The following is a 27,846-nucleotide window of genomic DNA, read 5'->3' as shown; positions in this document are numbered from 1 at the left end:
GATCCATCTATGGGTGAATTAAAATCGGAATATCTGGGACATTTGCAATTTTTCCCATGTGTTTTTCAAGTCCTTCAGAGAAGCCTATGGGAGATCAGTAGAAAGAACCCCGTACGAAGAACATCTGACTGCACTAGAAAAAAAAAAAAAAAAAACAACATGCCATGACAAGGTTTTCCTTTTATTACAATGATGATGCATATAAAATCCACCCAATTCTTTATTCAGCATTAGAAACAGGATTAAATTTTTCTTTTCATTTTTCTAGAAAGAGTGCTTCTCCTGCCCACAAGTTTTGACATTTGGTTCCATTTACTTGGAAACTTGGATTGACTGTAATTCCTGAAACTAACCACAGGCAAGAGTGGCGCTGTTACAGAAAACAGTGCAGACTATTTTTATCTAATTATGACTAATCTATTGCCATGAAAATCTGAAATGACCAAGGAAATATCCTGCAGATACCAGCTGATCACATATGTACAGTGGGGCAAAAAAGTATTTAGTCAGTCAGCAATATTGCAAGTTCCACCACTTAAAAAGATGAGAGGCGTCTGTAATTTACATCATAGGTAGACCTCAACTATGGGAGACAAACTGAGAAAAAAAAATCCAGAAAATCACATTGTCTGTTTTTTTTTCATTTTATTTGCATATTATGGTGGAAAATAAGTATTTGGTCAGAAACAAAATTTCATCTCAATACTTTGTGATATATCCTTTGTTGGCAATGACAGAGGTCAAACGTTTTCTGTAAATCTTCACAAGGTTGCCACACACTGTTGTTGGTATGTTGGCCCATTCCTCCATGCAGATCTCCTCTAGAGCAGTGATGTTTTTGGCTTTTCGCTTGGCAACATGGACTTTCAACTCCCTCCAAAGGTTTTCTATAGGGTTGAGATCTGGAGACTGGCTAGGCCACTCCAGGACCTTGAAATGCTTCTTACGAAGCCACTCCTTCGTTGCCCTGGCGGTGTGCTTTGGATCATTGTCATGTTGAAAGACCCAGCCACGTTTCATCATCAATGCCCTTGCTGATGGAAGGAGGTTTGCACTCAAAATCTCACGATACATGGCCCCATTCATTCTTTCATGTACCCGGATCAGTCGTCCTGGCCCCTTTGCAGAGAAACAGCCCCAAAGCATGATGTTTCCACCACCATGCTTTACAGTAGGTATGGTGTTTGATGGATGCAACTCAGTATTCTTTTTCCTCCAAACACGACAAGTTGTGTTTCTACCAAACAGTTCCAGTTTGGTTTCATCAGACCATAGGACATTCTCCCAAAACTCCTCTGGATCATCCAAATGCTCTCTAGAAAACTTCAGACGGGCCCGGACATGTACAGGCTTAAGCAGTGGGACACGTCTGGCACTGCAGGATCTGAGTCCATGGTGGCGTAGTGTGTTACTTATGGTAGGCCTTGTTACATTGGTCCCAGCTCTCTGCAGTTCATTCACTAGGTCCCCCCGCGTGGTTCTGGGATTTTTGCTCACCGTTCTTGTGATCATTCTGACTCCACGGGGTGGGATTTTGCGTGGAGCACCAGATCGAGGGAGATTATCAGTGGTCTTGTATGTCTTCTATTTTCTAATTATTGCTCCCACAGTTGATTTCTTCACTCCAAGCTGGTTGGCTATTGCAGATTCAGTCTTCCCAGCCTGGTGCAGGGCTACAATTTTGTTTCTGGTGTCCTTTGACAGCTCTTTGGTCTTCACCATAGTGGAGTTTGGAGTCAGACTGTTTGAGGGTGTGCACAGGTGTCTTTTTATACTGATAACAAGTTTAAACAGGTGCCATTACTACAGGTAATGAGTGGAGGAAAGAGGAGACTCTTAAAGAAGAAGTTACAGGTCTGTGAGAGCCAGAAATCTTGATTGCTTGGTTCTGACCAAATACTTATTTTCCACCATAATATGCAAATAAAATGAAAAAAAAACAGACAATGTGATTTTTTGGATTTTTTTTTCTCAGTTTGTCTCCCATAGTTGAGGTCTACCTATGATGTAAAATACAGACGCCTCTCATCTTTTTAAGTGGTGGAACTTGCACTATTGCTGACTGACTAAATACTTTTTTGCCCCACTGTATATGATTGCTCCAGATTAATTACATGTCCGCTAATCACTTATGAAGCTACATTTACCAAGGAAGTGAGTGACCGTGATTCTGTATGCTCATCCAACTTGGCGTCCACACTTTTTGCTTTACTCTTGTTGTCTGCACACTGACCGTGTGACCATGGGCCCCTATGCACTCAGTGTATGCCAAAGAGTGCCCATTACGCTTGGCCGATATGCCTCATCAAATCATGTAGTATGTAGTTTTATTTCCAATGGAAGACATGTCCCTAAACAGTGCCATAGATCAAAGGCAAATATTGTGAAATACTTCTGATGCATAACTCTAAATATATAGATTTGTGCGGCACCTCAAAAGGGTTGTCCGTGGTTTGTGATGCAAGTCTGCAGTGCTCTCCCATGAGTATTGTTTTTTTTTTTTAAATTCACCCTACCGTTCCAGAGATATAAAGGCTTTTTATATTTATTTAGTGTTAATTTTTATGGTCTTTACAAGAGGGCATGACTTACAGGGTAATAATGCAGAGCGGCCTAAAGACACGCCCCTGAGGATCCCATGAGCCACGTCTCCTGGGTAAGGACCATAACAATTAGCACTTAATAAAAATCCCCAATCTCTGGAACCGTATGACGGGTTTTAAGAAAATAAAAAAAGGGAACACTCAGGAGGGCAGTGGGAGTAAAATAAGAACAAAAACTATCAATTTTTCACAAGGTAGCAGGACCTCTTTAAGAATAATTCCCCTCCTTTAGTAAACCTATAATTAAATCTCAAAACCATTAAAATATATATAATAATATCCATCTTCTAGCCAAACATTTTTTTTTTATGAACAATTCACAAAGAAAGGCAAAACCGCCATGTCTTTACTCTCCAAGGCACCAATATTTTTCTCACCAGTTTTTTTTTTTTAATATTTTAGTTTCACTTGCAAACAAATTGGCAGTTCCATGGCTCTGGCGATCCCTCACCTGTCTGGCTTTACATTACATGAGGTATGATATTCCGTACTGGCACCGGATTGCTGCAGCCGCAGTAGTGTTGTCAGGAAGCACAGTATGTGGCCCCTGAAGCCAGTGATTAGCTGCAGCGGTCACATGTCAGTACTGAACATCACTGCCCCTGAAATGGGAAAGAAGATTAGTTGTGAGTGCTTAGGGTTTTTTCTTCTATTATATTTGTTCCTGATGTATACAATTTTTCCTATTTTCTTTTTCATTTCTCTCTAATGCCCATAGGAGATTTAAAGAGGACCATTAAAAGTGAAATTTAATTCCCGTATTTTACTTATATAGCGCCATTAACTCCACAGCACTTTACAGACATTATCGGAACGGTCTCCATGGGGACTCGCAATCTAAATTCCCTATCAGTATGTCTTTGGAACATGGGAGGATACGGGAGAACCTGGAGGAAACCACGCAAACATAGGGCTAAGGGCTCGCTGGCGTATGTTCTCTCTTGCAAGAGAATCAGGCCAAATATGCTACGGACACTCGGCTCAAACTCTGTCAGAGATTGATCCAAGTGTCATCGGAGTGTGATTCGATACTCTCGCATGAGAGAATCACAGCACGGGTGTGGAGAAGATGGAGAACTTCATTTCTTCATCTTCTCCATTGCCGGCGTCTGCGGTAATCGGACTGCACTCGGATGACATTGGTGATCATGTATTTCTAAGAAATATTAATAATCATTCATTGATTGGCGGTTCAACCTTTGGGCCCCACCAATGCTGAGCATGAAGGGGCATTCACGACTGTCCAGGAAACTGCAGCAGATCTCATTCACATGATTGGATCTTCACTGGAGCGGGTGGCGAGAAACACCCCTGCGGAGAGGAAAAGCAGAGGGGATGCAGCAGCCCCTTCATTCTCAGGATCGGTAGAGGGCTAAGGGGCTGCTTCCCCAGTAATCAGCAGGTGATGGCATAGCCTAGTAATATATTATCACCAACTGAGATAGAAATAACGCTAATGGTTATCACTTCGAGAAACCCAACTTTGCTTTATATGGCTGAATGGGCATGTGCCCCTGGCTGATGTCGGTTGCAACATGTGGTCACTAAGTTACAGTACCAGCAAAGTGGATCCAATTTTACCAAATCTCATCTACACGCTGATCAAAAAAAAAAAAAAAAAATCTGCGTGGGCTTAGAAATGTGTGCAGATTTTAATTCTGTATGCGGTCAATTGATCCTGATGACTTTTACCATGCATTTCTCCGTTTGTAGCGCATATTGCAAAATCACCCTCAAAATCTTCATGTAAAATGATGGTATTTAGCACTGAATGCTGCACAAAATCTTCAATGTTTATTTCTCGCTAAAATGTATCAACTCTGTGGATGCCCCTCTACCAAAATAGTTCCAATTCTTTGGATTTAGTTTCAATAGTTCTGAAGTGGCTCCTATCCAGCCCACTCAGCTCCAACTGTGTGCAAATATATAATATATGTAGACTTATCATAAAGGAGTAAAAACAGAACAAAAAAATGAAAATACTTGCAAACCGTTAATAATTAAAGTCCAAAAATCTCTTACTTTCTGTGGTTTCCTTTCTAATCTGTGAGTAGATTACTGTATGTTGCCATTTATGACTTTCTGTGGCGGTTGTATCATCAGACCAGAGACTTCAGATTACAAAAATGTTGATGTTCCTTGAAAACATATTTACCAGGCAAATGGCATTCATTAATCTGAGGGCGCCAGATCATGAAGAGTTAAGCGACACCTTAAAAACTTTATTTCTTCCTGTAGCTTTGTCCAGTCATGTATGTTTGCATGCGTCATTATGGGTTTAAGGCGGAGGAAGCACATTACGCAGCCCCACCGAGCTCCTGCATTGTGTGACAAAAGACATATGGCATGAAGCCACAGAGGAGACTACACTCCCAGCTCTCCAGGACATCGAAAACTATGGAAGAGTAAAGCAAAAAAGGAACAAAAAAACCCCTAAGAATGGAAATGGAAGCCCTGCTGGCTCTGATCCTCCTGTCCGTGACTGCCCACAGCATAACCAGTGAGTAGATAAATGTATATCTGTATATAAAATGTGATCCTCCTAAGTATCGTGTTAACACACAAGTCGTGATTGATCGCAGTAGGAGTGTAAGATTGCAAAATCCTAAAAACAAGAAAATCTGGTTTTACTGTAGGTTGTAATAGTAAAATGCACTTCATCCCCTTGTAGACTGATTAATTCAAGTGATCATTCCCAGGTCATAGATCTTCCGACAATATAGGTCTATAGACATTTTGAAGAGAGGTTCTTCAAGATAGACCATGAATGTTTGCTTACTGGTGGTCTGACCTCTAGGAAGCCCGCCTGGCAGAACAGTGAGGGGTTAACACAAGTTTTCCATGTGACCAATATTTTTCATCCATACAACTCAAGCTTCGGTTAAAGAGATATTATTCACTCTCTACTAGACAGTGTTCAATTCCTTGCAGTTTTTTTAGATCTCAAGATTCTGAAAGCTTCATTGTGTAAGTACTTGCAGAGGATTAAAATTAGTCCTGTGATCATGGTATGTGGGCAGAACTGTAGCTCTGGGCTCGTGGGTTCATAATCAACCAAGGACAACATGTCGTACGTATTTGCATGCATTTCCTCCAGCTTCTAAGGTTTCCTCCTATACTCTACTGACATAGTGATAGGGAATTTAGACTGTGAGCTTCAATGGGGACAGTGATGGAGATCAGTAACGTGCTGTGGAATATGAGGGCACTTTCTTATAAAATAATTAGCTTGTTACAGTTTCACCATGCTACAATTACTGCTCTACTGCAAATATTGATCAGAAACCATAAAAGAAAGCAAAACATAAATTCCAGTATGATGTTTTTGATCCGAGATGACGCAAATTGATTCACATGTCTTATTTACAGATGGGTGAATCCGAACGGTAAAGTTCGGGGTCTGTATCGGTCACCTAGTGTCCGTGCATGGACCCCGAACACTGGCTTCTCCCAGCTGATTATATTGGCTGGTTATCAAAAGTAGAGGGCCCCATGCTGTTTGTTTTAATTTATTTAAATAATTTTTTTTAAAAATGGTGTGGAGTACCTCCATTTTTTTCATAACCAGCCAAGGTAAAGCAGACAGCTGAGGGCTGGTATTCTCAGGCTGTGAAATCCCAAGGATATTTGGCCCTCCACAGCCTAAAAATAGCAGCTCGCAGCCACCCCAAAAAAAGCGCATCCATTAGATGCGCCAATTCCGGGGTTTTCCCAGGTTCTTCCCACTTGCCCTGGTGCGTTGGTGAGTGGGGTAATATTTTGGGGTTGATGTAAGCTTTGTAATGTCAGCTCACATTAAGCCCAGGGGATAGCAAAGGAGAAGTTTCTATAAGACACTACCATTACTAAACGCATAGTGAAAATTAATAAAGAACCACACACAAAAAAAGTCCTTTAATTGAACAAAACTCTTCCCGACAAATCTCCTCTTTTTCGCATTTATTAACATAAAAATAAAAAATTAAAAGTAATCTTCACCTGTCTGCCGTTAATCCATAATGATGAAGTCCCATGACTATCCCTAACTCTGCTACATCTAGTTGCAATCCTGAGCGGTGACATCAGTAATATGACCGCTCAGCCAGGCAGCCAGAACACATCGAGCTTAGCATGAGAACGTGGCTGCAATGATGAGCAGTGACGTCATTAAGGTTACACGTAAGTTTTTTTTGGGTCCCCCTTTTAAATAACTAGTAACGGCTGTGCAGACATCTGTCAGCTGATATCAATAGCCTGGAAAGCTTTATGGATATTGACCCCTTCCAGAACAACAACACCAGCCCCCAGCTGTCTGCTTTCCCTCCGCTGGTTAGTAAAAATAAGTTGGATCCCACACCATGTTTTAAAATTATTTAGTTCTTCGAATTAACTATTTAAGTACACCAATAATTGGCCAGAATGACAATAAAATGATGTATGTTTTAATTGTCAGGTAATGATTCAAGCGTGGAGAAAAAAGCTCATACCGTGAACCCAAAGACTTTTCGATTACAGGTGAAGAAACATGAGTATGAGAAGATTGATATCATCTCAGAGGACACATCAACTCTTGGAGCTTTAGAGCCTTCACCAGTACAAAGAGACTCCCAGCCTTCATCAGGACGTAAAGTCTACCAGCCCTCTTCAGGTCATAGATCCTCACAGCCTTCTTCACGACACAGAACCCCACAGCTTTCTTCAGGACTGGGAACCTCAAAACCATCTTCAGTACCAAGAGGCTCAGAGACATCATCAGGTCATCATGACATCTTAAAACAGCCGGTACCAAGTTCCATCTCCAACGTTGAGCTAAAAAACACTTATTTTACGGCCCCCAATGCTACTTTGTTGTACTTTAAAAGTTCTATTAGTACAAAACTAATTCCAGCCATATACATCTTGGTCACTCTCATCGGGATACCTTCTAATGCCATAATCCTAAAGATGCTTTTCACTAAAGCCAGAACAGTCTGCACAGCAATATTCTACACCAACCTTGCCATTTCTGACTTGCTTTTCTGCCTCGTGCTGCCATTTAGAGCTGCTTACCACCTGAATGGCAACAACTGGATATTTGGAGAACCAATGTGTCGCCTCATGACAATTTTCTTCTATGGTAACATGTATTGTTCAATCCTCCTCCTTATGTGTATCAGCATCAGCCGCTACATTGCTATAGTCCATCCCTTCATATACAGGAGTTTACCAAAGCGGACCTGTGCCCTCCTCCTGTGCGCCTTTGTGTGGATCACGGTCTTCATGTTCATGACACCATTCTTCATAAACCAACAAACGTACAGCTTACAGGAGCCGTCCCGAGTCACCTGCAGTGACTTCTATGAAACCTCCGCTGATGTCTTCCAGTTCTTCTTCTTCATATCACTGGCTGTGTTCGGATATCTTTTTCCATTCTCAGTGATCACATTTTGCTATATTTCAATCATAAAAACCTTGGGGACACATAACCGGAAATGGTATCTGTACCTAAAAATTACCATCCTGATTCTGGTTATATTTGCCCTGTGCTTTACTCCAAGTAACATCATCCTCATTATACACCAAGTCAGATATCATTACACCAAGATGGACGACACATATGTGAGCTATCTCATCGCATTATGTTTCAGCAGTTTGAACAGTTGTCTAGATCCGTTCCTTTATTTTCTTATGTCTGAAATCACTAAGTCTTCCAACAAATATGCTAACATTATTAAAGTGCAGAAAGAAACACACATGACGCTGCTCGCGTCCTAGGCCTGGCCAGCCTGCTCGTAACCGGTAACCAGTATTATTCTGCCACCTGCTGGTCAGTTGTGGAACTGATGAAAATAAAAGGGGAAAGTTGCAATACAAGAAAAATACTTGGGCTCAGTAGCACTTTACAAGTATCAGCCATTGGACATGAAAGTACTGACTGTTGGATTATGTGACGTGCTGAAAGAAAATCCACTATATGAACAAATGTATTGGGACACGTCATAGTCACTTAATTTGGGGTTTTATTCAGTCTTATTACCACAAGTGTATAACATCCGGCCCCTCACCATGCCGTCTGCCATTACTAACATTTGGGACAGAATGGGTTGTTGTAAAGATGTCACGTATTCCAGCGCGTTCCTATAATAGGAGCCACCGATGTAACAAGTCGGCTCATGACATTTCTTCAATCTTAAATATTTCACCATCACCTTTGAGTAGTATCATTGAAAAGCAGAAGGAACTGCAGTAAGTCAGCCATGGAGTGTAGACCATGTAAAGTTTCAGAACGGGGGTCGCTGAGTGTTGAGGAGCAGAGGGCATAAAAGTCACCAACACACTGCTGACTACAAAACTGGAGAGTCCAAGCCTCCTTGAACATTAATGTCAGCATAAGAACTACATGCTAGGTGCTTTATGACATGGATTTCCATGGACAAGCAGATGAATAAAGCCTTACATCACCAAGCACAATGCCAAGGGTCAGATGGAGTAGTGTAAAGTTGTGACCACTGGACTCTGGAGAAGTGAAAACATGTTCTGTGTAGTGTTGAATTATGATTTTCTATCTGGCATCTGATGGATGAGTCTGGGCTTAGCAAAAGCCAGAACGTCACCTTCCGGACTACATTGTGCCATCTGTGTAGTTGGGTAATGAATGGATAATGCTATGGGTCTTTTTAAAAGCAGTTGGCCTAGATCTCTTAGTGCCAGTGAAGGGTAATCATACCAATACATTTTGGACAATTTTAGCTTCCAACTTTGTGGGAATAGTTTGGGAGAAGGCCCTCTTCTGTACCAGCCTGACTAACCCAAAGCAAGGCCTTCTGAGAAACTGTGAGAGTGGGGACAAACTCCATATTAATGTCCACTGATTTAGAAATGGGATGTGATGAAAAACACCAGTAGGTGTACTGTGTAGCTATCCTAAGACATACGTCCATAAAGTGTAGTTCTAACACTGTCCAAATAAAGTAAAATAGCATTTCCAGTACAGTTTGTAGAAGAAATGTGACATTATTCTGCTGAAGTTGTATTTATGGCCAGTTTTGCTCTTATTTCATTCCTGCTGCTCTCATGAGCGAGTATTCTATTTTCTGGTTGCAGGTAATTATACTGTGAGTACCGCCGCCTTGGTGAAGACCATAAAAATTATCATACTGGGCAAATAAATAAAAAGGCCTGTATCTCTGGAGCTGTATAACGGTTATTAAAAGAAAAAACTGGAATACTAAAGGGAGCAGAAGAAAATGTAAGAAAAAAAAAAAAAAAAACACACCTGAATCTGCAGGGGAATAGTGTGAAATAAATAGGTGTAAAAACAGATCACTTTTGTCTTGATGACAGGTCCTCTTCAAAGGATACATACGGGACTGTAAGGAAAACAAAAAATCATCCACAGAGCGGCGCCTTTTCTGCCCTGCTCACTTGACCAGGAGTGGCTTCTGACATCATTCTGATTGACAGTCGGCTCCCCTAGTTGGGCAGCGGGAATTCGGCTGGAAATCAGAATGATGTCGAAGTCCCGCCCTGTCAACAGAGCGGAGCAGAGAAAAAGCCGCCGCTCTGTCGTTGTGACGTCAGCACAGGCAGCTGAGGCACGTAGATGGCAACCACCTGTCTGTTAGTGCTTAGACACATTTCTTTGTTTTTCACAAAGTCCTGGATATATCCTTTAAGCATTCTGTTTGGAGCATGTAACCACTAAAGAGGCTGTGCCAGCAAACTCTGCCAGGTCGGCCATGAACTGTGGAAAGACACCACAGCATGCTCTGTGTTACAATGACTGCAGCACCTTCCCGAAGCTTAGGGAGCTTTGTGCTTAGATCTAATTCTAATTAAAGGGACCTGTGTGCGAGACTTGCTGAATGCTTTAGCAAATGCACCACCCAGACTACAGTGATGTCTCTCCATGCAGGATATAGAACTGAAAGGTAAGGCACACCTGCGCACTGCGCAACCTCTTTAAATAAGCCCTCTCATGAACTGTTTTTTTCCTCTCTAAATCTGTGCGCATGTAGCATACTCTCAGTGTGTTAATATACTCACCTACCGCCATCTTCTCTGGGATCCAGCACTGTACTGCTCCTCTTCTCAGTAACGTCACCACACTTCAGACTCTCCGGATCACTCTATGGCGCCTCATTATGACTCTCTATAGGCTATATATATATAAATATATATATATGTTATAAAAGTTATTTCAGGGTCACATAGAGCCCAGCGTGACCGGGAGAGTCTGCAGAGCAGTGACATCACTGAGAAGAGGAGCAGAAGGGCACTGGATCCCAGAGAAGGTGGTGGTAGGAGAGTATACTAACCTTCACACTACATTACATACTCTTATACACCGGGTTTAGTGGGAAGAAAGGTTCATTGTAGGGCTTTTTAACCAGTATTGTGACATTTCAAGTCTAGGTTACTCTATGAAGAGATTTTTAAGGTTTATAAACGAGAGATCTTTCTAGTAATCTTTTTATACTGTAGTGATAATAAGAGTATATCCTCCACATTGAGAGAAAAAAAAATAAGAAGTCTTAATTTTTATTTCATAAATCAATAATACAAATGAGGATAGAGTTAATAAATTTTGCAATATATCTTGCTATAGAAATTTGCTTCTCTCTCCTTCTGGACTGATCATTCATACTATATATTCTAAATTCATGGGTAAAATCTGAATTCAGTGAAGACAGATTTTTACTTTATGGAGATAGATGTCAGTTGCTGCTTATAAAGTCCCATGTAGAAGAGGGGGAGTAGCGAGCCATCCGGTCTGCATAAAATATTAACAGCAGCAAATTCTGTCTCCTATCTCCATATATTAAAAATCTGTCTTCACTGAATACAGATTTCACCAGTGACTTGAAATGTTTGGGTATGATCAGTCCCGGATTTCTCTAATAAGATATATTAGAAAGTTTCTCATTCTCACATGTACTATTGACGTATTAGATAAAAATTAAATCAAGGCTTACTCATGAAGAGCAGTGAGATTATGAAACTATGTGCCATAACATATTGTCATGGTTAGTTTATTAAAGAAGATTAAGAAGAAAAAAAATAGAATACAAGATTGCAGGTACATTTAGGTCTAACCCTATTTTTCCCCCAACATAGGGAAATTAGCATGGTTTTAATGGGGTTTTTGCAATCTTCTTGATCAACAAGGAAGGTTCATAAGTTGAACCTGTATCTTTTTTTATCATGGTTATCAATGAATTGTGAAACAACATAACTGTTAGGGTACCGTTACACTAAGCGATGCACCAGTGATCCCGACAACGATATGGATCGCTGGTGCATCGCTAAGTGGTCGCTAGTGAGCTGCCACACAGGCAGATCTCACCAGCGACATCGCAGGGGTCGGGGATCGCTACTTACCTGTCAGACGCGGCGATCCTGACATCCTCCCGCCCGCGTCCACGCGTCGCTCGTCGGCGCCACAGGAAGCCCGACAGGAAGCGCCCGACGAGAAATGATCCAGGACCTTCTCACGCGACCAATGATGAGCAGCGGGGGAGCTGGTCGGAGGTAAGTATCAGACATAGCGATATTGCTAACGATATCGCTATGTGTAACGGGGGCTTACATTAGTTTCTTATCTTTTACAATGGGCTAACATGTCCCGTGGTTTTTCTCTTTTTTACTTTGTACACTGGGGGCAACAATGTTGGCGGTCAAAGACCACAACGAACAACAATAGCTCTAACATAAAACTGAAGGATATTCTACCTTAACATGCAACCAGTCAAAAGACGACGCTCTTCCTTACTCTCCCTGCAGAGTGACCTCTGCACATGTCACAGAGCGTGCCCACAACACTAATCCATAAAAGTCACTAAGTATTTGTTATTTTCTGCCGTGATGTCTGCTGTAAAACAAATCTCTGGCAAAACTGCAGCAGCTATCACAAGAACGAGGTCCTCAAAATTGGGCAGAAACACAATATAAAAAAATATAAAAAACTAAACAAATAGAAAAAAATGTATATGTTTTATTCTAATCAGTAAAAAAAAATAAAAAAAAACAAAGAATGCTATCCCTTAAAAAAAATTGGTTTAGCTTTATCATAACAAGTGGGCAGATGGAAAGGTTGAGAACTACATGTTTTTACAGAGTAACAATCTGCCAGTGATGTTCAGTGGCTGAAGGTGACAAAAACAGACGTGCTCGAATTCCCAACACTGGATTCCTGCATTACAAGAGTCACCTGCAGGTAAAAGACTTGTCCATTGCAACAACATAACAAAGGGCTCTGTAGATGTGAAATACTGTGCTGACATTTATCATCTGTAATTATATTCAAGTAATATTATATCTACTCTAAAAACTATTTTATATTGTAATAAAAGTTTATTTATGATTATTTGATTTTTTTCCTTTATCTTTGATTAGCAGAGACATATTTTATTGAATCTGTCAGTACAAGTGAAAAATGTCATCCATCTGCACTCCTAGAAATCCATGCATTTTCTTTAGTGGCAGGGTGCTGGTGACATTTGGCCTTAGTTGTGTGATGTTTTTAGCACACATTCCACAATTCACCTTTTCTTCTTGCTGCTCTCCCTCCCCTCTAGTTGTAGGCAGTCTTGGGCTATGTGCACACTATGGCCCGATTCAGCAACACTGGCGATTTTCTCACTGGTCTTGATGAGTGGGGGAATTGGAGTAAGACGCTCCTGACTGATTAAGAGGCACACACCCCTTAATGAATCTGGAGCATAGGTTAAGGCCTGTTTCACACATCAGTTTTCCTGTTCAGTCAAAATCCGCCAAAATAGCGGAAAACGGATCCGCAGGCGGACTGACAGGAACGGGTGTTACCGGATTGGCAGATGTACGGATCCGCCGATGGTTTAAATTTCGCGCGCTAATCGGCCATGTTCGAGTGGGTCGCCGGGAAGTGAAGGCATAGCCCGAGGTTGCGAGAGCATGTTGTAATGTCCGTGAGTCCCGAGAGAGAGAGACCAGCAGCCAGACAGAATTGGGGGTTAAATGCTAAATGGCGGATCCGGACAGCGAAAAAACGTTGCAGGGTCCGTCCGGACATGTCAGCGGACGCCAAAATCTTGGCGGATCTGCTGACATGCGGATGCAACGGATCACCATCAGTCAAAATCCGCCGATAATGCAAGTCAATGGGGAAAAAAACGGATCCGCAATGAAAAATGGCGGATCTGTTTTTTCTTTTGCAAAACGGCGGATTTTGACTGATGGTGACAAACGGATGTGTGAAACAGGCCTAAGTGGTGTGCACCACGCCAAAAAAATCTTACTGGACTGGAGTAAGCTTTCTGCCGTAGAGAACGACACAGCTCATCATGAATTAGACAGGCTATGTTGTCCAGTGATGAAGAGCTGAGAGAAACTGGCAAAGCTCGCAAAATGTTGGCTCACTATTGAATTGCACCACGAGAGAGGGGATCCGTCCTATAGGAACAGGAAACCTACAGATACAAAAGGGCGGCACCTCTCCCACGCATCAGTTGGATTACAGAGCTTGAGAGGCTACCATGGTTAGTACACAACATATAATATATACAACCTATCTACCCTATTTACCAGAATTATTTTACACCATCTCCCACATAAGGGAATTTTATGAACAATCTTCTAAAGGAGTGCACCGTTATACGTGAACAAGGGAGGGAACTAAGGGTGCTGTCATGGGCTTCCGAAAAATACCGTTACCGGTACGTAACTTAATACTTTATTCGGACTCCCATGACAGCACCACGAGAGAATTACAGAGATGTAAACTAACTTAGGGAGGGACTACAGCCTGCAGCACCCTTAGCCCAAAGGTGAGATCCGAGGAGGCACCCATGTCTAACCGATAGTGGTTAAAAAAGGTGGAAGGAGATGACCAGGTGGCCGCCTTACATATCTGATCAATAGATACTCCAGATCTTTCTGCCCAGGATGATGCCATGGCCCTAGTGGAATGCGCCCTCAGATTCTGTGGAGCCGGGCCGCCACCTGCTGTGTAGGCAAGAGAGATAGCCTCCCTAATCCACCTTGCTAACGTGCGTTTTGATACTCTGTATCCTTTCCTGGGACCTTGGAAGGATAGGAATAATGCGTTCTCCTTCTTGCAAGGATCCGTGGCTGCTAAATATGTAAGTAAGCATCTCCTAATATCTAATGCCTGAAGTTTTTGCTCTTTAGGGTTGGTTGGATTAGGGAGGAAGGAAGGCAGAACTATCTCTTGTGTCCTGTGGAATTGTGTTGCTACCTTGGGAAGGTATGCTGGATCTGGCCTTAGGATTACTCTATCTTGCAAGAACTCTGTGTAAGGGGGCAATCTGGAAAGTGCCTGTATGTCGCTCACCCTACGTGCGGATGTTATCGCTACCAGAAATGCTGTCTTAAGAGATATAACCTTTAGTGAGGCAGAAACTAAAGGTTCAAACGGACTTTCCGTCATGGCTGTAAGGACTAAGTTTAAGTCCCACGGCACACATCTGTCTTTGTGTATAGGTCTCGATCTGGCCGCTGCTCTGATAAACCTCGCTACCCAATAATTTTTTGCAATATCACCTGCAAACAGGGCTCCTAAGGCTGAAACCTGTATTTTTAACATACTTGTGGAGAGACCCAATTCGAAACCTTTCTGGAGAAACTCCAGAATATGTTTCGTGGGAATTCCGTCTCTGACGTCAAAGTGAAAGGTGGACAGGAATCGTTTCCAGGTCCTAGCATAGATGTTAGTGGTAGTTAATTTTCTGCTCTTTAGGAGGGTGTCAATTAAGTTCTTGGAGAACCCTCTATCCTTTAACAGTGACCTTTCAAACACCACGCCGTCAAATGAAGTCCTGCTACTTGTGGGTGGCTGATTGGCCCCTGGTAGAGGAGATCCGGAAGGTTCGGCAGTACCCAGGGATCGCATACCGACATGGTCCTCAACCATGCGAACCAGGTCCTCCTGGGCCAAAAGGGGGCAATTAGTATGACTTTTGCCCGATCCTCTCTGATCTTCCTGACTACCAGAGGAAGAAGATTCAATGGCGGGAAGGCGTATGCCAGAGAAAAGTCCCATCTTATCAGGAGGGCATCCACCGCCAGGGGATTTTCCCTGGGGTTCAGAGAGCAGAACGATTTTTCTTTTCTGTTTTCTCTGGTGGCAAAGAGGTCTACCTCTGGCTGACCCCATCTGCCTACAATCTGGTGGTAAATATCTTTGTTCAAAGCCCATTCTCCTTGCCTTAGAGCCTTGCGGCTTAGAAAGTCTGCTCTTACGTTGTCCTTTCCGCTGATGTGGAGTGCGGTTAAAGATAGAAAATTTCTCTCTGCTATCTGAAGGAGCCGTTCTGTTATCTGCATCAGAGCGCTGGAGCGGGTTCCACCTTGGTGGTTGACATATGCTACCGCTACCTGGTTGTCCGAGTGTATCCTCACGTGATGGCCCTGTAGGTACATAATGAGTTTCTTGACTGCCCGTTCTATCGCCAATAGCTCTCTCTGGTTGGATGAGATTTCAGAATCAGACCCCCAATGTCCCTGTACCACTATGTCCCCCATATGGGCTCCCCAACCGAAGGAACTAGCGTCTGTGGTTATAATGCGGGTTATCTGTGTTATCCAGGGCACCCTTGATGCTAGGTTCTCGCTATCGAGCCACCATCTAAGCGATGTAACAGCTGAGGGGCTTAGCAACACTCGACCTTGTAAGGAGCCTTCTAAGGCCCTGCTATTAACCAGGACGTCGTTCTGAAGGGCTCTAGTATGGAATTGTGCCCACCTGACTGCTGGGATGCATGAAGTTAGAGAGCCTAACAGGGACATGGCCTGTCTGAGGGTCATAGACGGATTATCAATTGCCCGAAGAACCTGCTCCTGTATCTTTTGCAATTTATCTAGAGGCAGCAGGCACTGCTGAGTTTCTGAATTTAGTAATAAGCCTAGAAACTTCTGTATTTTTAAGGGCTGGAGTCGGGATTTCTCGTAGTTTAAAATCCATCCGAGGTTTTCTAATCTGGTTTTAGCTTTTTCTATCTGGGATCTACAATGACCCACCGATTTTCCCACAATCAAGAAATCATCTAAATATGGGATGATTAAGACGTCAACCTCCCGTAAATGAGCCATAACCTCGGCCACTATCTTTGTAAATACCCTAGGTGCTGCTGAGAGACCAAAGGGAAGGGCTCTATACTGATAATGACGCACTGTGCCACCTACTGAAACCGCCACTCTCAGGAACTGCTGGAAGTCTGTATGGATAGGTACATGATAGTACGCATCTTTCAGATCTATGACTGCCATAAAACAACCTTTAAACAATATTTTTATTGTTGTATTAATGGACTCCATCTTAAATGTACGATTAATCAAAAACCTGTTAAGGAAACGAAGGTTTATAATCGTTCTGAATGTCTTATCAGGTTTCTGGACTAGAAACAGGGGAGAGTAGAACCCTCTTCCTCTTTCAGCTTCTGGAACCTCTACCAGGACATTTTTCTGGCATAGGCTCAAGACTTCCGCTTCTAAAGCCGCCTGTTCGAGAGGAGAAGATCTTAAAGGGGTTAGTTTAAAGGTGTCCCGCGGGACCTGGGTAAACTCCAATCTAAGCCCGGTGGATATTACCTTGCGCACCCAGTCACTATTTGTAATCTGTGACCATGCCGGGAAGAAGGATGACAGTCTACCCCCCACGGGAATTGCTAGTCATTGATTTGGTCTCTTTTGATCTCTCGACGAGCGTGTGAACATATAGCCCGTATCTCTTCTCCTTCTGTCTTCGCATCTGGGGCGATCTCTAATAGGTGAAGAGTTGCGCCTTCTCCCCTGGCCGAATCTCCTTCTACCAAATGGACGACGGTAGGACGCAGACGAAAGGTTTGGGAATTTTTTCTTGTCGTCCCCCGCCTTCTCAAGCAGCTTGTCTAGGACAGTGCCGAACAAATATTCGCCCTCACATGGAATCGCACAGAGCATTTGCCCTGGACTGAATGTCTCCCTGCCAACACTTTAGCCACAGGGATCTACGAGCTGCATTAGAGAGACCTGCTGCTCTGGCGGCCATTCTCACTGCATCTGCTGAGGCATCTGCTAGGAAGGCTGCTCCCTCTTGGATGGTTGGTAGGGCCCCAAGAATTGTCTGTCTTGATGTACCCTGTTTTAATTGTGACTCCAACTGGTCCAACCAGACCATCATGGACCTGGCCGTGCACGTTGATGCCACTGCTGGTCTTAAGGACCCGGCCGCCATTTCCCAGGTGTTTTTAAGGAAAGTATCTGCCTTTCTGTCTAGGGGATCTTTAAGGGATCCCATGTCCTCAAAGGGTAGCGAGGACCTTTTCGATGCCTTTGCAATGCCTGCGTCTAATTTGGGGGCTCTGTCCCAAGTATTCACTGCCGGATCGTCGAAGGGGTATCTGCGTTTGAGGGCTGGTGGTAGCGACCCTCTTTTATCCGGTTTTTTCCACTCTCTGTGGATCAGATCCTGGATCTTTTGATTTAATGGGAAGACTCTCCGCTTCCTCTGTTCCAGCCCACAGAACATGACATCCTGCATGGATAATTGGGGCTTAGGCTCCTCTACCTCCATTGTCCCTCTGACTGCTTTGACCAGCTTGTCTACCCGGTCAAGAGGCAGACAAAATCGCCCCGAGTCCTCTTCTCCTGAGGAGGACGAGGGAGATGAAGCCTGGGAGTCTCTGCATTTTCTCCATTCTACCGAGGAATCGGACTCCACCGGGACCTCGCCCCTTTGACTTCCCGGCTGGGACAAGGACTTTAGGGTTTCCCTCATTTCTGCCCTGACAATGTCCCTTAAACTCGCCGCTACCGCGGGCGACTCTTCTGCCACCGTCTGCTGAATACAGGGGGGGCACAATCTTTTGAGGCATGCGTCCGGTAATGGGCATGCACAGAGTGCGCATTCCCTATGTTTAGTCTTACTTGTAGCCTTTTTCCCCTAGAAAAAAACACAGAAGGGGGGTCCCGTCACTGAGTGAACTTTCACGAAGATCACTTACCAGTGCCACAATCAAGTACCGGAGAATGAGGGGGATTTTTCTCAGTCGATGCTCCTGTCTGCCTGGAGGAGCTCTTACGAGTGGACTGGTCACTTCGTCCCGCCCGCTCATTACTGTCACGGGACACCTTTTTCTGTTTGACCTGCCGAAGGTCATCCAGGGGCGGCAGTGATGCTTGCCGCTGCTGTCGCCCTTGCTTCTGCTGCTGCTGGTGTTGCTCTCGATCACTCTCCATTACCACTGCTGCTGCTGTACGCTGCTGCTTGTGATAATGTGGCCAAGGCAAGGTACCCTGCCAGGGTCCTGCCTACATACCCCTCCTCCGGTCAGCAGTATCCACGCCGCGCCCCTCCCCCCCTAACAGGGCTCCCTACCCCAGCTGGCGCCGCACCCGGCCCGAAAGCCGACGCCATCGGTGTTTCCAATGGGCGCCGCCATCTTGGATTCTTCGGGCATGCGCAGTGGCGCGCCGACCCGGAAGCGCATCCTCCGCCCGCCCCCCGACGTCACCGCTACCCCGGGAAGGACCGGAAGTCACGCGAGACGCCCGGGAGCCCTGGAAGCAGCTCCACCCGGTCACAGCCCCCTGCAGCCGCGCTGCCACCGTACCTGCGCCGCCGGAGCCGGGAACCCCCGGGGGAAGCATACTCACCGGCGGCGGCCTAACCCCGGAGACGGCCATCCTCCGGACGCCGCTCCCTGCCGAACACGCCACCGCCGTGCCACCCATCCTGGGCCACCGTGGCGTCCTCCAGAAGATCCACACCAGGCCGAGGTAGGAGACCCCCTCGCTACCTGTATCGGCTGGCCGGTCTGGGATCCGGTCTTCTGTAGGATCCCGTCCCCTCAGGAACAGGAAACCAACTGATGCGTGGGAGAGGTGCCGCCCTTTTGTATCTGTAGGTTTCCTGTTCCTATAGGGCGGATCCCCTCTCTCGTGGTGCTGTCATGGGAGTCCGAATAAACAGACAGAACAGGGCGCCTATGCAAATACAGTATTTTGGCCCTTCTTCGTGTCTGTGACAAAAGCTGCATATTGCTTTGGAGGTGGTAATGAGCCCCCTAATCTCTTGTGCAGCTCCACAGGGTACACCAGTGGCGTGTCCGCCCCCCGAGTTGGACTGTAAGGCTATGTGCCCACGTAGCGATTTTTAAGCGTTTTTGCCGCGATTTTCGGTGCGAAAACGCTGTGAAAACGTTTAAAAATCGTGTACAGAACGCCCCCCATGCATTCCTATGGCATTCCGCACATGCTGTGCTAATGCTGCGTTTTTTTCCGCGGAGGAATCACATTGCGGAAAAAAATTGCAGCATGCTCATTCTTATGTGCGGAATCGCAAAGAATTGCCGCGATTCCGCACCCATAGGAATGCATGAGAATCGCTTACTTCCCGCATGTGGCTATGCCCACCATGCGGGAAGTTAAGCGTCTCATGTGCGGTTGGTACCCACGGTGTGGAGGAGAGGAGACTGTCCTCCAGGCCCAGGGTACCATACCCCTGTAAAAAAAAGAATAAAAAATAAAAAAATCGGGGTATATTTACCTTCCGGCGTCCCGCGCTGCATTCCCGGCCTAAGCGTTCCCAGTAATGCCTTGCGGCAAAGTCCTATAATGACGTGGTCTCGCGAGATCGCTATAGCAACGCGAGACTACGTCATCACAGGTCTCGCAAGGCATTACTGGGAACGCTGAGGCCCGGGAATGCAGCGCGGGACGCCGGTAGGTAAATATACCCCGATTTTTTATTTTTTTTAGCATTTTAACATTCTATCTTTTACTATTGATGCCGCATAGGCGGCCTCAATAGTAAAAACCTGCTCACACTTGTCAAATACTATGTTTGACGAGTGTGACCAACCTGTCAATCACTTTCCAAGCGATGCTTCAAATCGCTTGGAAAGTGCTTGAATATCGCATGCGAAAATCGCGGCAAAATCGCAATCATAATCGCGGTGAAATCGCGCGGAAAAAAACGCGCGATTTCTGGGACGGAGTCCGGTTTTTAGTGAGCGTTTTAAAACGCTACGTGGGCCCATAGCCTAAAAGGTGTTGTGTGCACATACCCCTAGACACGGGAAAAGTAAACTGTATCCCACTCTGTCTATTTATTATTGTAGGAAATTTTTTTGAGTATTGTGGACATTGAAAGTGTTTTTTTGAGTAATATTCCAGGACTTTAACATTGATGGCCTATGCCAGGTGTGGGCGGCAGTTAAGGAGCTGCGCAGCTCTGTGGCGGGAATAGTAGTATACTGCACATCTAGCCCCATTGATTTGAATAGGTGGTGAATATGCAGTACCCGTCCATGGCCACTATACAGTTGATGGAAGTGTTCTGTGTGGCTCCGTAACTGGTCTGTTCCAGCCGCCACCGGGAACAGCTGATCGGTGGTGGTGTCGGATATCGTACTCCTACTGATAAGATATTAATGACCTATCCTAAGGATTGGTGATCAATGTTAAGGGGGTTTTACACTAAGCAATATCGCTAGCAATATCGCTAAAACGTCACTGGTTTTGTGACGTTATAGCGATATTGCTAGTGATATCGCTATGTGTGATACTTACCAGCGACCGGCTCCACCGCTGCTCATCGCTGATCGCGCGAGAATGTCCGGCTCCATTTCTCGTCGTCTGCTTCCTGCTGGGCTTCCTGCTGTGACGTCCAGCGACGCGTGGAGGCGGGCGGGAGGACGCAGGATCGCTGTGTGTGAATGGTAAGTATCGTGCGCTGCGTCGCTGCTGCATCGCAGTGAGATCTTTCTGTATGAAAGCTCACTAGCGATCATTTAGCGATGCACCAGCGATCCTGACCGGGTCGGATCGCTGGTTGGATCGCTGGTGCATCGCTAAATGTAAAAGGGCCTTAAGAGTCCTGGACAATCCCTTAAAGGGCTCAGACTGCTTAAAGGAACATAGTTATACTCAACCTCTCTTATCCCCTTCATCTCATAATTCAATACTTAACTGGTCTTGCTGGTCCGTGCTTTCTGGTCCAATATCGACAAACTGGAAATGTCATTTAGTCAATCACTGGTAACAGAGACAACGCATCTTAGCCTGTGATTGGCTGAGCACACATTTCTGGCAATATCTGGTGTGTATGAACATAACCAGTAAGATGAAACCAGCAGGGATCAGATAAGTGTTGGTATGAGACCTGCGGGGGATTGATGATTACCAGTTTATTTTTTATCAGTGTGAGACAATTTATTTATTTTTTTTTTTTTAAAGTTATCCCTTGTGAAAACCCTTTGAATGCCTAAAAAGAATGCTACTGATTACATAAAACATAGCAGTTTGCAATCATTATTTTTAGTCATATTCTGCCAAAACATTTTTTAGAACCCATATATGACAGATGGAAAGCGACCTTTAAGGTTAATGATATATTCTGATGATAATAGCGCGCCATTTGTAAGGCTGGTTTCACATTTACGCTTTATCGCGCAGCGCACTGTGCGCTATCGGTCGCATGCGCATTTGTCCCCTATATTTAAAATGGCGTGCGTAGTGTCTAGCGATTGCACGCAGGCCTCAGCGTTTCAGTGCACTGCGCATTTGCCATGTCTGTGATCAGACGCGCCAGACGCTACATGTTGCATTTTTTGGTCCGCCCAACGTCGTTAAAAATGCGCATGCGCGGATCAGCGCACGCAATGCGCAAAAAAATATTACAGTCTATTTGCGCGCTGGCGTGCGCTGTATAGTGCGCATGTCAGCGCTTAGCGAGCGTGTGCGATTTCAGAGTAAACAATGTCTAGACACTGTCTAAATCCAGCCCCTCAACAAGAAACATTGTTTGGGAGCATGGGAGATAAAAGAAGGGCTTTGTAGTGCCACCTCATCACTCTCCAGACATACTGCAAGAAGAAAAGACACCCACCCAGCCAGAGATGATATTTTGGATCACAGCAGCTTAATGTGAGTAAAATTTTTCTGTGGGCCTTGCTTTCAAATATATAATGTGTACTAATGGTTTATTTTTTTCTTTTGCTAGAATGTCTTCTGGATCCGAATACTCACCAGCAGTGGAAGAACTGGCAGACGCAGAGCGTGAGGTGAGTAGTTTGCTGTCTTGTGAAGTATACCTGCCTGTCCAAATGTTTAATTATTTATTTTCTTTTACAGACCTCTGCATCGGACCAGCCAAATGAGGGTGAGCAGCCGGAGCAGCGTACACAAAGCACGGCGGGAAGGAGACGCACGGTAGGAAAGTTTTTTCCTAATTTTTTAAAAAAAAATTTGGATTCTGTTTTTTCTGTCCAGCTTTTCTCCACTTTTTTTTTTCTTCTCCATCACCACTCTCCATAAATGCAAAGATTCTAAATGTATTTCTTTTCTAGGTTCCACAACGGGATGAGGACGTCTATCTAGACAATGAGCAACTCATCAGCCTTGTCCAGGAGCGTGTCGCATTGTGGGATAGCCGTGACCAGCAGTATAAGGACATTGTGGTGACCCGGCGGCTATGGAATGAAGTGGTTGCAGCACTGATGGAGGGTATTTCTCTGTTGTGTGATGCTGAATTGACTCTTGATCCTGATGATACATGTGTGTTTACTGCAAGAGATCTGCTTGCAGTAAACACACGTGTCCTCAGGTTCAATAGTGTACGCATTGTGTATTGAATGCTGTGTCTTTTTTATGGTTCACGCTTGATCCTGATGATACATGTGGGTTTACTGCAAGAGATCTGCTTGCAGTAAACACACGTGTCCTCAGGTTCAATAGTGTACGCATTGTGTATTGAATGCTGTGTCTTTTTTATGGTTCACTCTTGATCCTGATGATACATGTGTGTTTACTGCAAGAGATCTGCTTGCAGTAAACACACGTGTCCTCAGGTTCAATAGTGTACGCATTGTGTATTGAATGCTGTGTCTTTTTTATGGTTCACTCTTGATCCTGATGATACATGTGGGTTTACTGCAAGAGATCTGCTTGCAGTAAACACACATGTGACCTCAGGTTCAATAGTGTACGCATTGTGTATTGAATGCTGTGTCTTTTTTATGGTTCACTCTTGATCCTGATGATACATGTGTGTTTACTGCAAGAGATCTGCTTGCAGTAAACACACGTGTCCTCAGGTTCAATAGTCAGTGCATTTTTATTTGAATTATTGGTGATTCAGCATTGATGACAACTCAGGTGTGTGTGGTAATACAGATACCATCATTGTGTTGTCCAGCCTAATTTTGTTTTTCTTTTCCATTGTTTCAACAGTGAACAGAGTCCGCACACGTTGGCGCTCGATGAAGGACCGTTTAAAACTGATGTTCGTGCTGAGGGACAGGTTCGCAGTGGCTCTTCTGCAAGGACAAGAACCAAGTATCGGTATCATCGCGCCTTGGAATTCTTACGACCAGTACTTGCCACCAGAGTTTAAGTATTTTTTTTTTTAAATTTTTTTGGCTTATTAACCCTAATTTATATTCCACAGCTGATCCGTCTTGTTAATGCTGGATACTAATGTTTACCTTTTTTATCCACAGCACCTGGAGCAGCACCCTGCAACCTGTCCCTGGAGCGGTTCTTCATCGATCGACCTCAGACCCGTCCCAGCCATCCGACAGCCAGGAAGCAAGTTGCAAGTCTGCAACACGGACAGCTGGTGACCAGGAAGCTGGTCAATCAGGTGTTCCCCTGTCCCAGGTCTCTGCCACTGGATATGCGGACACTACCCGCCAGCGGCAGAGGGCCTCAGACAGGCCTGTCTTGCCCGAGTTCATGTACTTGAGCGAGGCCTTTCATGCCAGTCTCAAGACGCTGTCCGAAAGAGTGGAAAGTGGATTTTCTCTAATGGAACATGGTTTTAACTACATTGAACACCTCTTCCACTTTTCCAAGCACAGCTCCTTGACCGGCTGGAGGCCGACCTCAATAGACCAGCGCACCATTTCTTTAGTAAAATTGAAAGGGGCATGGCGGATCACCTTAGTCCTGAGCAACAGCTGACTGTCTTACACGCCTGCAACACTGCTTACTTGCAGGCTATGCAGCAGAATCAGTACGTGCAGCAGTCAGTGTTGTCATTCCCACCTGTGCCACCACTGATCCGCTTCACCACAGTACCGACTTCTGCTGCATATCACTGCACAGCCACCTACATTCCTAGCCAAGCTGGGCACCACTATACCACACCAATGTCAAGTGCTGCTGAACACTCCACCCCCGCCACCACCATCACCATGTCATGCGCTGCTCCTGTCTGGAGCACCAGTACTGCCACCGTTACCATATCTTGGCGCACCTGCAGCGCTAAATCTCGTTGGGCCACCACCTCTTCACCTGTTCGCACAGAAAGAACATCTCCGGATCGGAGCACCGCCACTTCTCCAATGCATGAGAGCACCACCACAACTCCGCACCATACAAGGAGCACCCCAACCACCACTCTTCAGAGGACCACCACCACATCTCCTCATAGGAGCACCGCCACCACTACTCTGCTGAGGATCACCGCCAACACTTCGCCTCCTCAAGGCACCTCCAAAACTCAACATCACAGTAGCACCGCCACCACTTCACCAGATTGGAGCACTGCCCACACTTCTCCCACCAGAAGCACCGGGCGTAATTCACCTTCCATGAGCACCGTCACCACCATTTCACCTACAAGGAGCACCGACCGCGCCACCACCGAGCACCCTAGGGGAGACCCTCATTCTGTTTTCTATTCACATCGTCCACAGACCAGCAGCTCTAGGCGGTCAAGCCATGGAAGGCGGTCACACGGTGGTAGTTGGTCCAGGCAGGTGACTCAAGTCCCAAAGAAGAAAAAACAAAAGACTTTGTTACTCAATCCCCCCTTTCCTTCCAATGTTTCGCAACCTTCCTCCTTTATCATGCCTGACCTCCCTTCCCCCAGTAATTTAGTAGCACCTTCACCTAGAACCCCTTCCTCAGTTTCCAGCCATTCATCCTCTCTCCACACCCCGAAAGTATCCAACACTTCTCCCAAACGTCCTTCAAAGTGAAAATAAATTTATTAAAAAAAAAAATAAACATTGAATATTTTTTGTTCAAATAATGTTTGGTTAATGTGTCTTTCGCCGCCTACACACACTGCACCGTACACACACTGCGCCGTACACTTTTCTTTTTTGTGTACACATAGCCCCGAAATGACACGTTTCGTGTGTCAATTTTGGAGATATGCATCTGCAAACAAGAAAAACTCAATATACGTTCATTTTTTACATGGCCTCAGTATCTTTGAACAGGTAACGTAATAGATGATGGTGTTGATTGCAAGGACTATCTATTGTTACCTTGATGAGTATTCTTATCAGTTAATCTACGATGGTGTTTTGTAACATCATTTTACTGTTTGGAATACAATCCAAGGTTATTATAGATAGACCTTGTAAATCAGGGTTCCCCAACTCCAGTCCTCAAGGTCCACCAACAGATCATGTTTTAAGGATTTCCTTAGTATTGCTCACGTGATAATTGCATCACCTGTTCAATACAAAGGGAATCCTGAAAACATGATCTGTTGGTGTACCTTGAGGACTGGAGTTGGTGAACCAAGTTCTAAACAACCTCATACTCTATTTAATGTGTGTGTACAAAGTGAGCAGATGATGTTGAAAATACACGTTATATGGTCATGAACCTGGCGTTGTATCATACTTTGAAGAAAAAAACATACAGGTATAAACACAGGCGTTTTATTAACATACACAACACATACAAATTAGGCTACACCATTTGCTCTTGCCAGGCCACCCGTCCAACATCAGAGGTGAAGTAGGTCGCAAATTGGTCCCTCATTTGCCCTACTTCAACAGATGACCGTAGAGGGTGCTGATTAAATTCTGGCAAGGGGTTAGGAGAGGAATCATCTAGTTCAAAACTAGGGTGCTCTCTATCCATCACAAAATTGTGTAGAACAACACAGGCCTTCACCACCTCATCCACAGTTTCTAGTTTAAGATTAATGGCTGTGGAGAGAATTCGCCATCTGGACACAAGTATACCAAAGGCACACTCTACAGTTCTTCTGGCTCTAGTCAACCTGTAATTAAAAATTCTTTTAGTGTGGTCCAAGTCCCGGCTGGAGTATGGTTTGAGCAGGTGTTGGCACATCTGGAATGCCTCATCCCCAACCATTACAAAGGGCTGCGGCGGACCTTCGGTGTTGGGAAGAGGCCGTGGCATGGGGAAATTGAACTGGTTGCCATACAACCTCCGTCCCATATCTGAGTTCTTAAAAGCCTGGGAGTCATTTCCACAGCCAAATGCACCAATGTCCACTGCAACAAACTTACAGTCTGCATCAGAAATGGCCATTAGTACTGTAGAGAAGTACTTTTTATAGTTGTAGTACTCTCATCCAGTTCTCTTGGGTTTTATAATCTTGATGTGTTTCCCATCCACTGCACCCAAACAATTAGGGAAATTGCAGACAGTCCAGAATCTTTCTGCATTTTCAAGCCACTTTTCCACGGTGGGCAGGGGCATAAATTCTGGACAGAGAACGTCCCACAAAGCCCGGCAGGTGTCTGCAACTATTCCAAACAAGGTGGATATTCCAAGACGGAACTGGAAGTGCAGACTAGAGAGGGTCTCTCCAGTAGCCAGGAATCTGGGACACAAAGAAACAACTTTATCTTCCAAAAGGTAGGGGAGAAAACAAGGGGAACTGCTACCTTGGCTCTAATCCTTATAAACAGGGAGGAAATGGTTGAGGAGGTAAAAGTGGCTGGGACCCTAGGAGGTAGCGACCATGCTATTTTAGAATTTTGCATAACTAGAGGAGAAGACCTGTGAAGACTCAGACGTCAAGGTTAGATTTCAGAAAGGCAGATTTTAAGGGATTCAGAAAGAGAATTGGAGGGATCCAATGGCTGGATATCCTTAAAGACAAAAATGTCCAGGAAGGATGGGAAATCTTGAAAAGTGAAATTCTCAAAGGACAATTGTTAACAATTCCGAAAAGAGGGAAGAATAGCAAGCATTTAAGGAAACCAGGATGGATGAACACAGAACTTAAGCACATGCTAAAAAGGAAGAAAAAAATGTTTATAAAATGGAAAGAGGGAGGCATATCTAAAGAAGAATATAATGCTGTCTGCAGAACCTGCAGGGCCCAAATCAGATTAGCTAAAGCTGAAAATGAATTGAGGCTTGCAAGAGATGTCAAAAGCAATAATAAAGGATTTTGGGGATATGTCAAAAGTAAAAGAAAAGTCAAAGATGCTATAGGATTTTTACAGGATGAAAATGATGAAATGGTAAGACAGGATGTTGAGAAGGCCGAACTTTTAAATTCCTATTTTGCATCTGTTTTCTC

The 27,846-nt window shown here is 44.6% G+C and overlaps 2 protein-coding genes across 4 annotated transcripts in view; one reads left to right on the top strand and one right to left on the bottom strand.

Annotated features, from left to right (window-relative positions):
* IQGAP2 (IQ motif containing GTPase activating protein 2) overlaps window positions 1–27,846 on the bottom strand; it is a 401,653-nt gene that overhangs the window by 102,128 nt on the left and 271,679 nt on the right. The gene's annotated exons all lie outside the window — the stretch shown is intronic.
* F2RL2 (coagulation factor II thrombin receptor like 2) lies at window positions 4,892–9,753 on the top strand. The gene is made up of 2 exons (XM_073584116.1): window positions 4,892–5,103; window positions 7,036–9,753. The coding sequence occupies exons 1-2, from the start codon at window positions 5,043–5,045 to the stop codon at window positions 8,334–8,336; spliced, it is 1,362 nt and encodes a 453-aa protein (XP_073440217.1). The 5' UTR covers window positions 4,892–5,042; the 3' UTR covers window positions 8,337–9,753.

The sequence above is a fragment of the Dendrobates tinctorius genome, unplaced genomic scaffold (genome assembly GCF_039654945.1).
Source record: "Dendrobates tinctorius isolate UK_male_01 unplaced genomic scaffold, ASM3965494v1 ptg000083l, whole genome shotgun sequence".
NCBI classification, from domain to species: domain Eukaryota; kingdom Metazoa; phylum Chordata; class Amphibia; order Anura; family Dendrobatidae; genus Dendrobates; species Dendrobates tinctorius.
This window is presented reverse-complemented; position numbering and strand designations above follow the sequence as displayed.

Excerpts from the sequence above, each read along its gene's own strand:
- F2RL2 (XM_073584116.1), top strand. The coding sequence starts at position 5,043 with ATGGAAATGGAAGCCCTGCTGGCTCTGATCCTCCTGTCCGTGACTGCC. Across the intron at positions 5,104-7,035 it reads GACTGCCCACAGCATAACCA|GTAATGATTCAAGCGTGGAG; the intron begins GTGAGTAGATAA and ends TTTAATTGTCAG.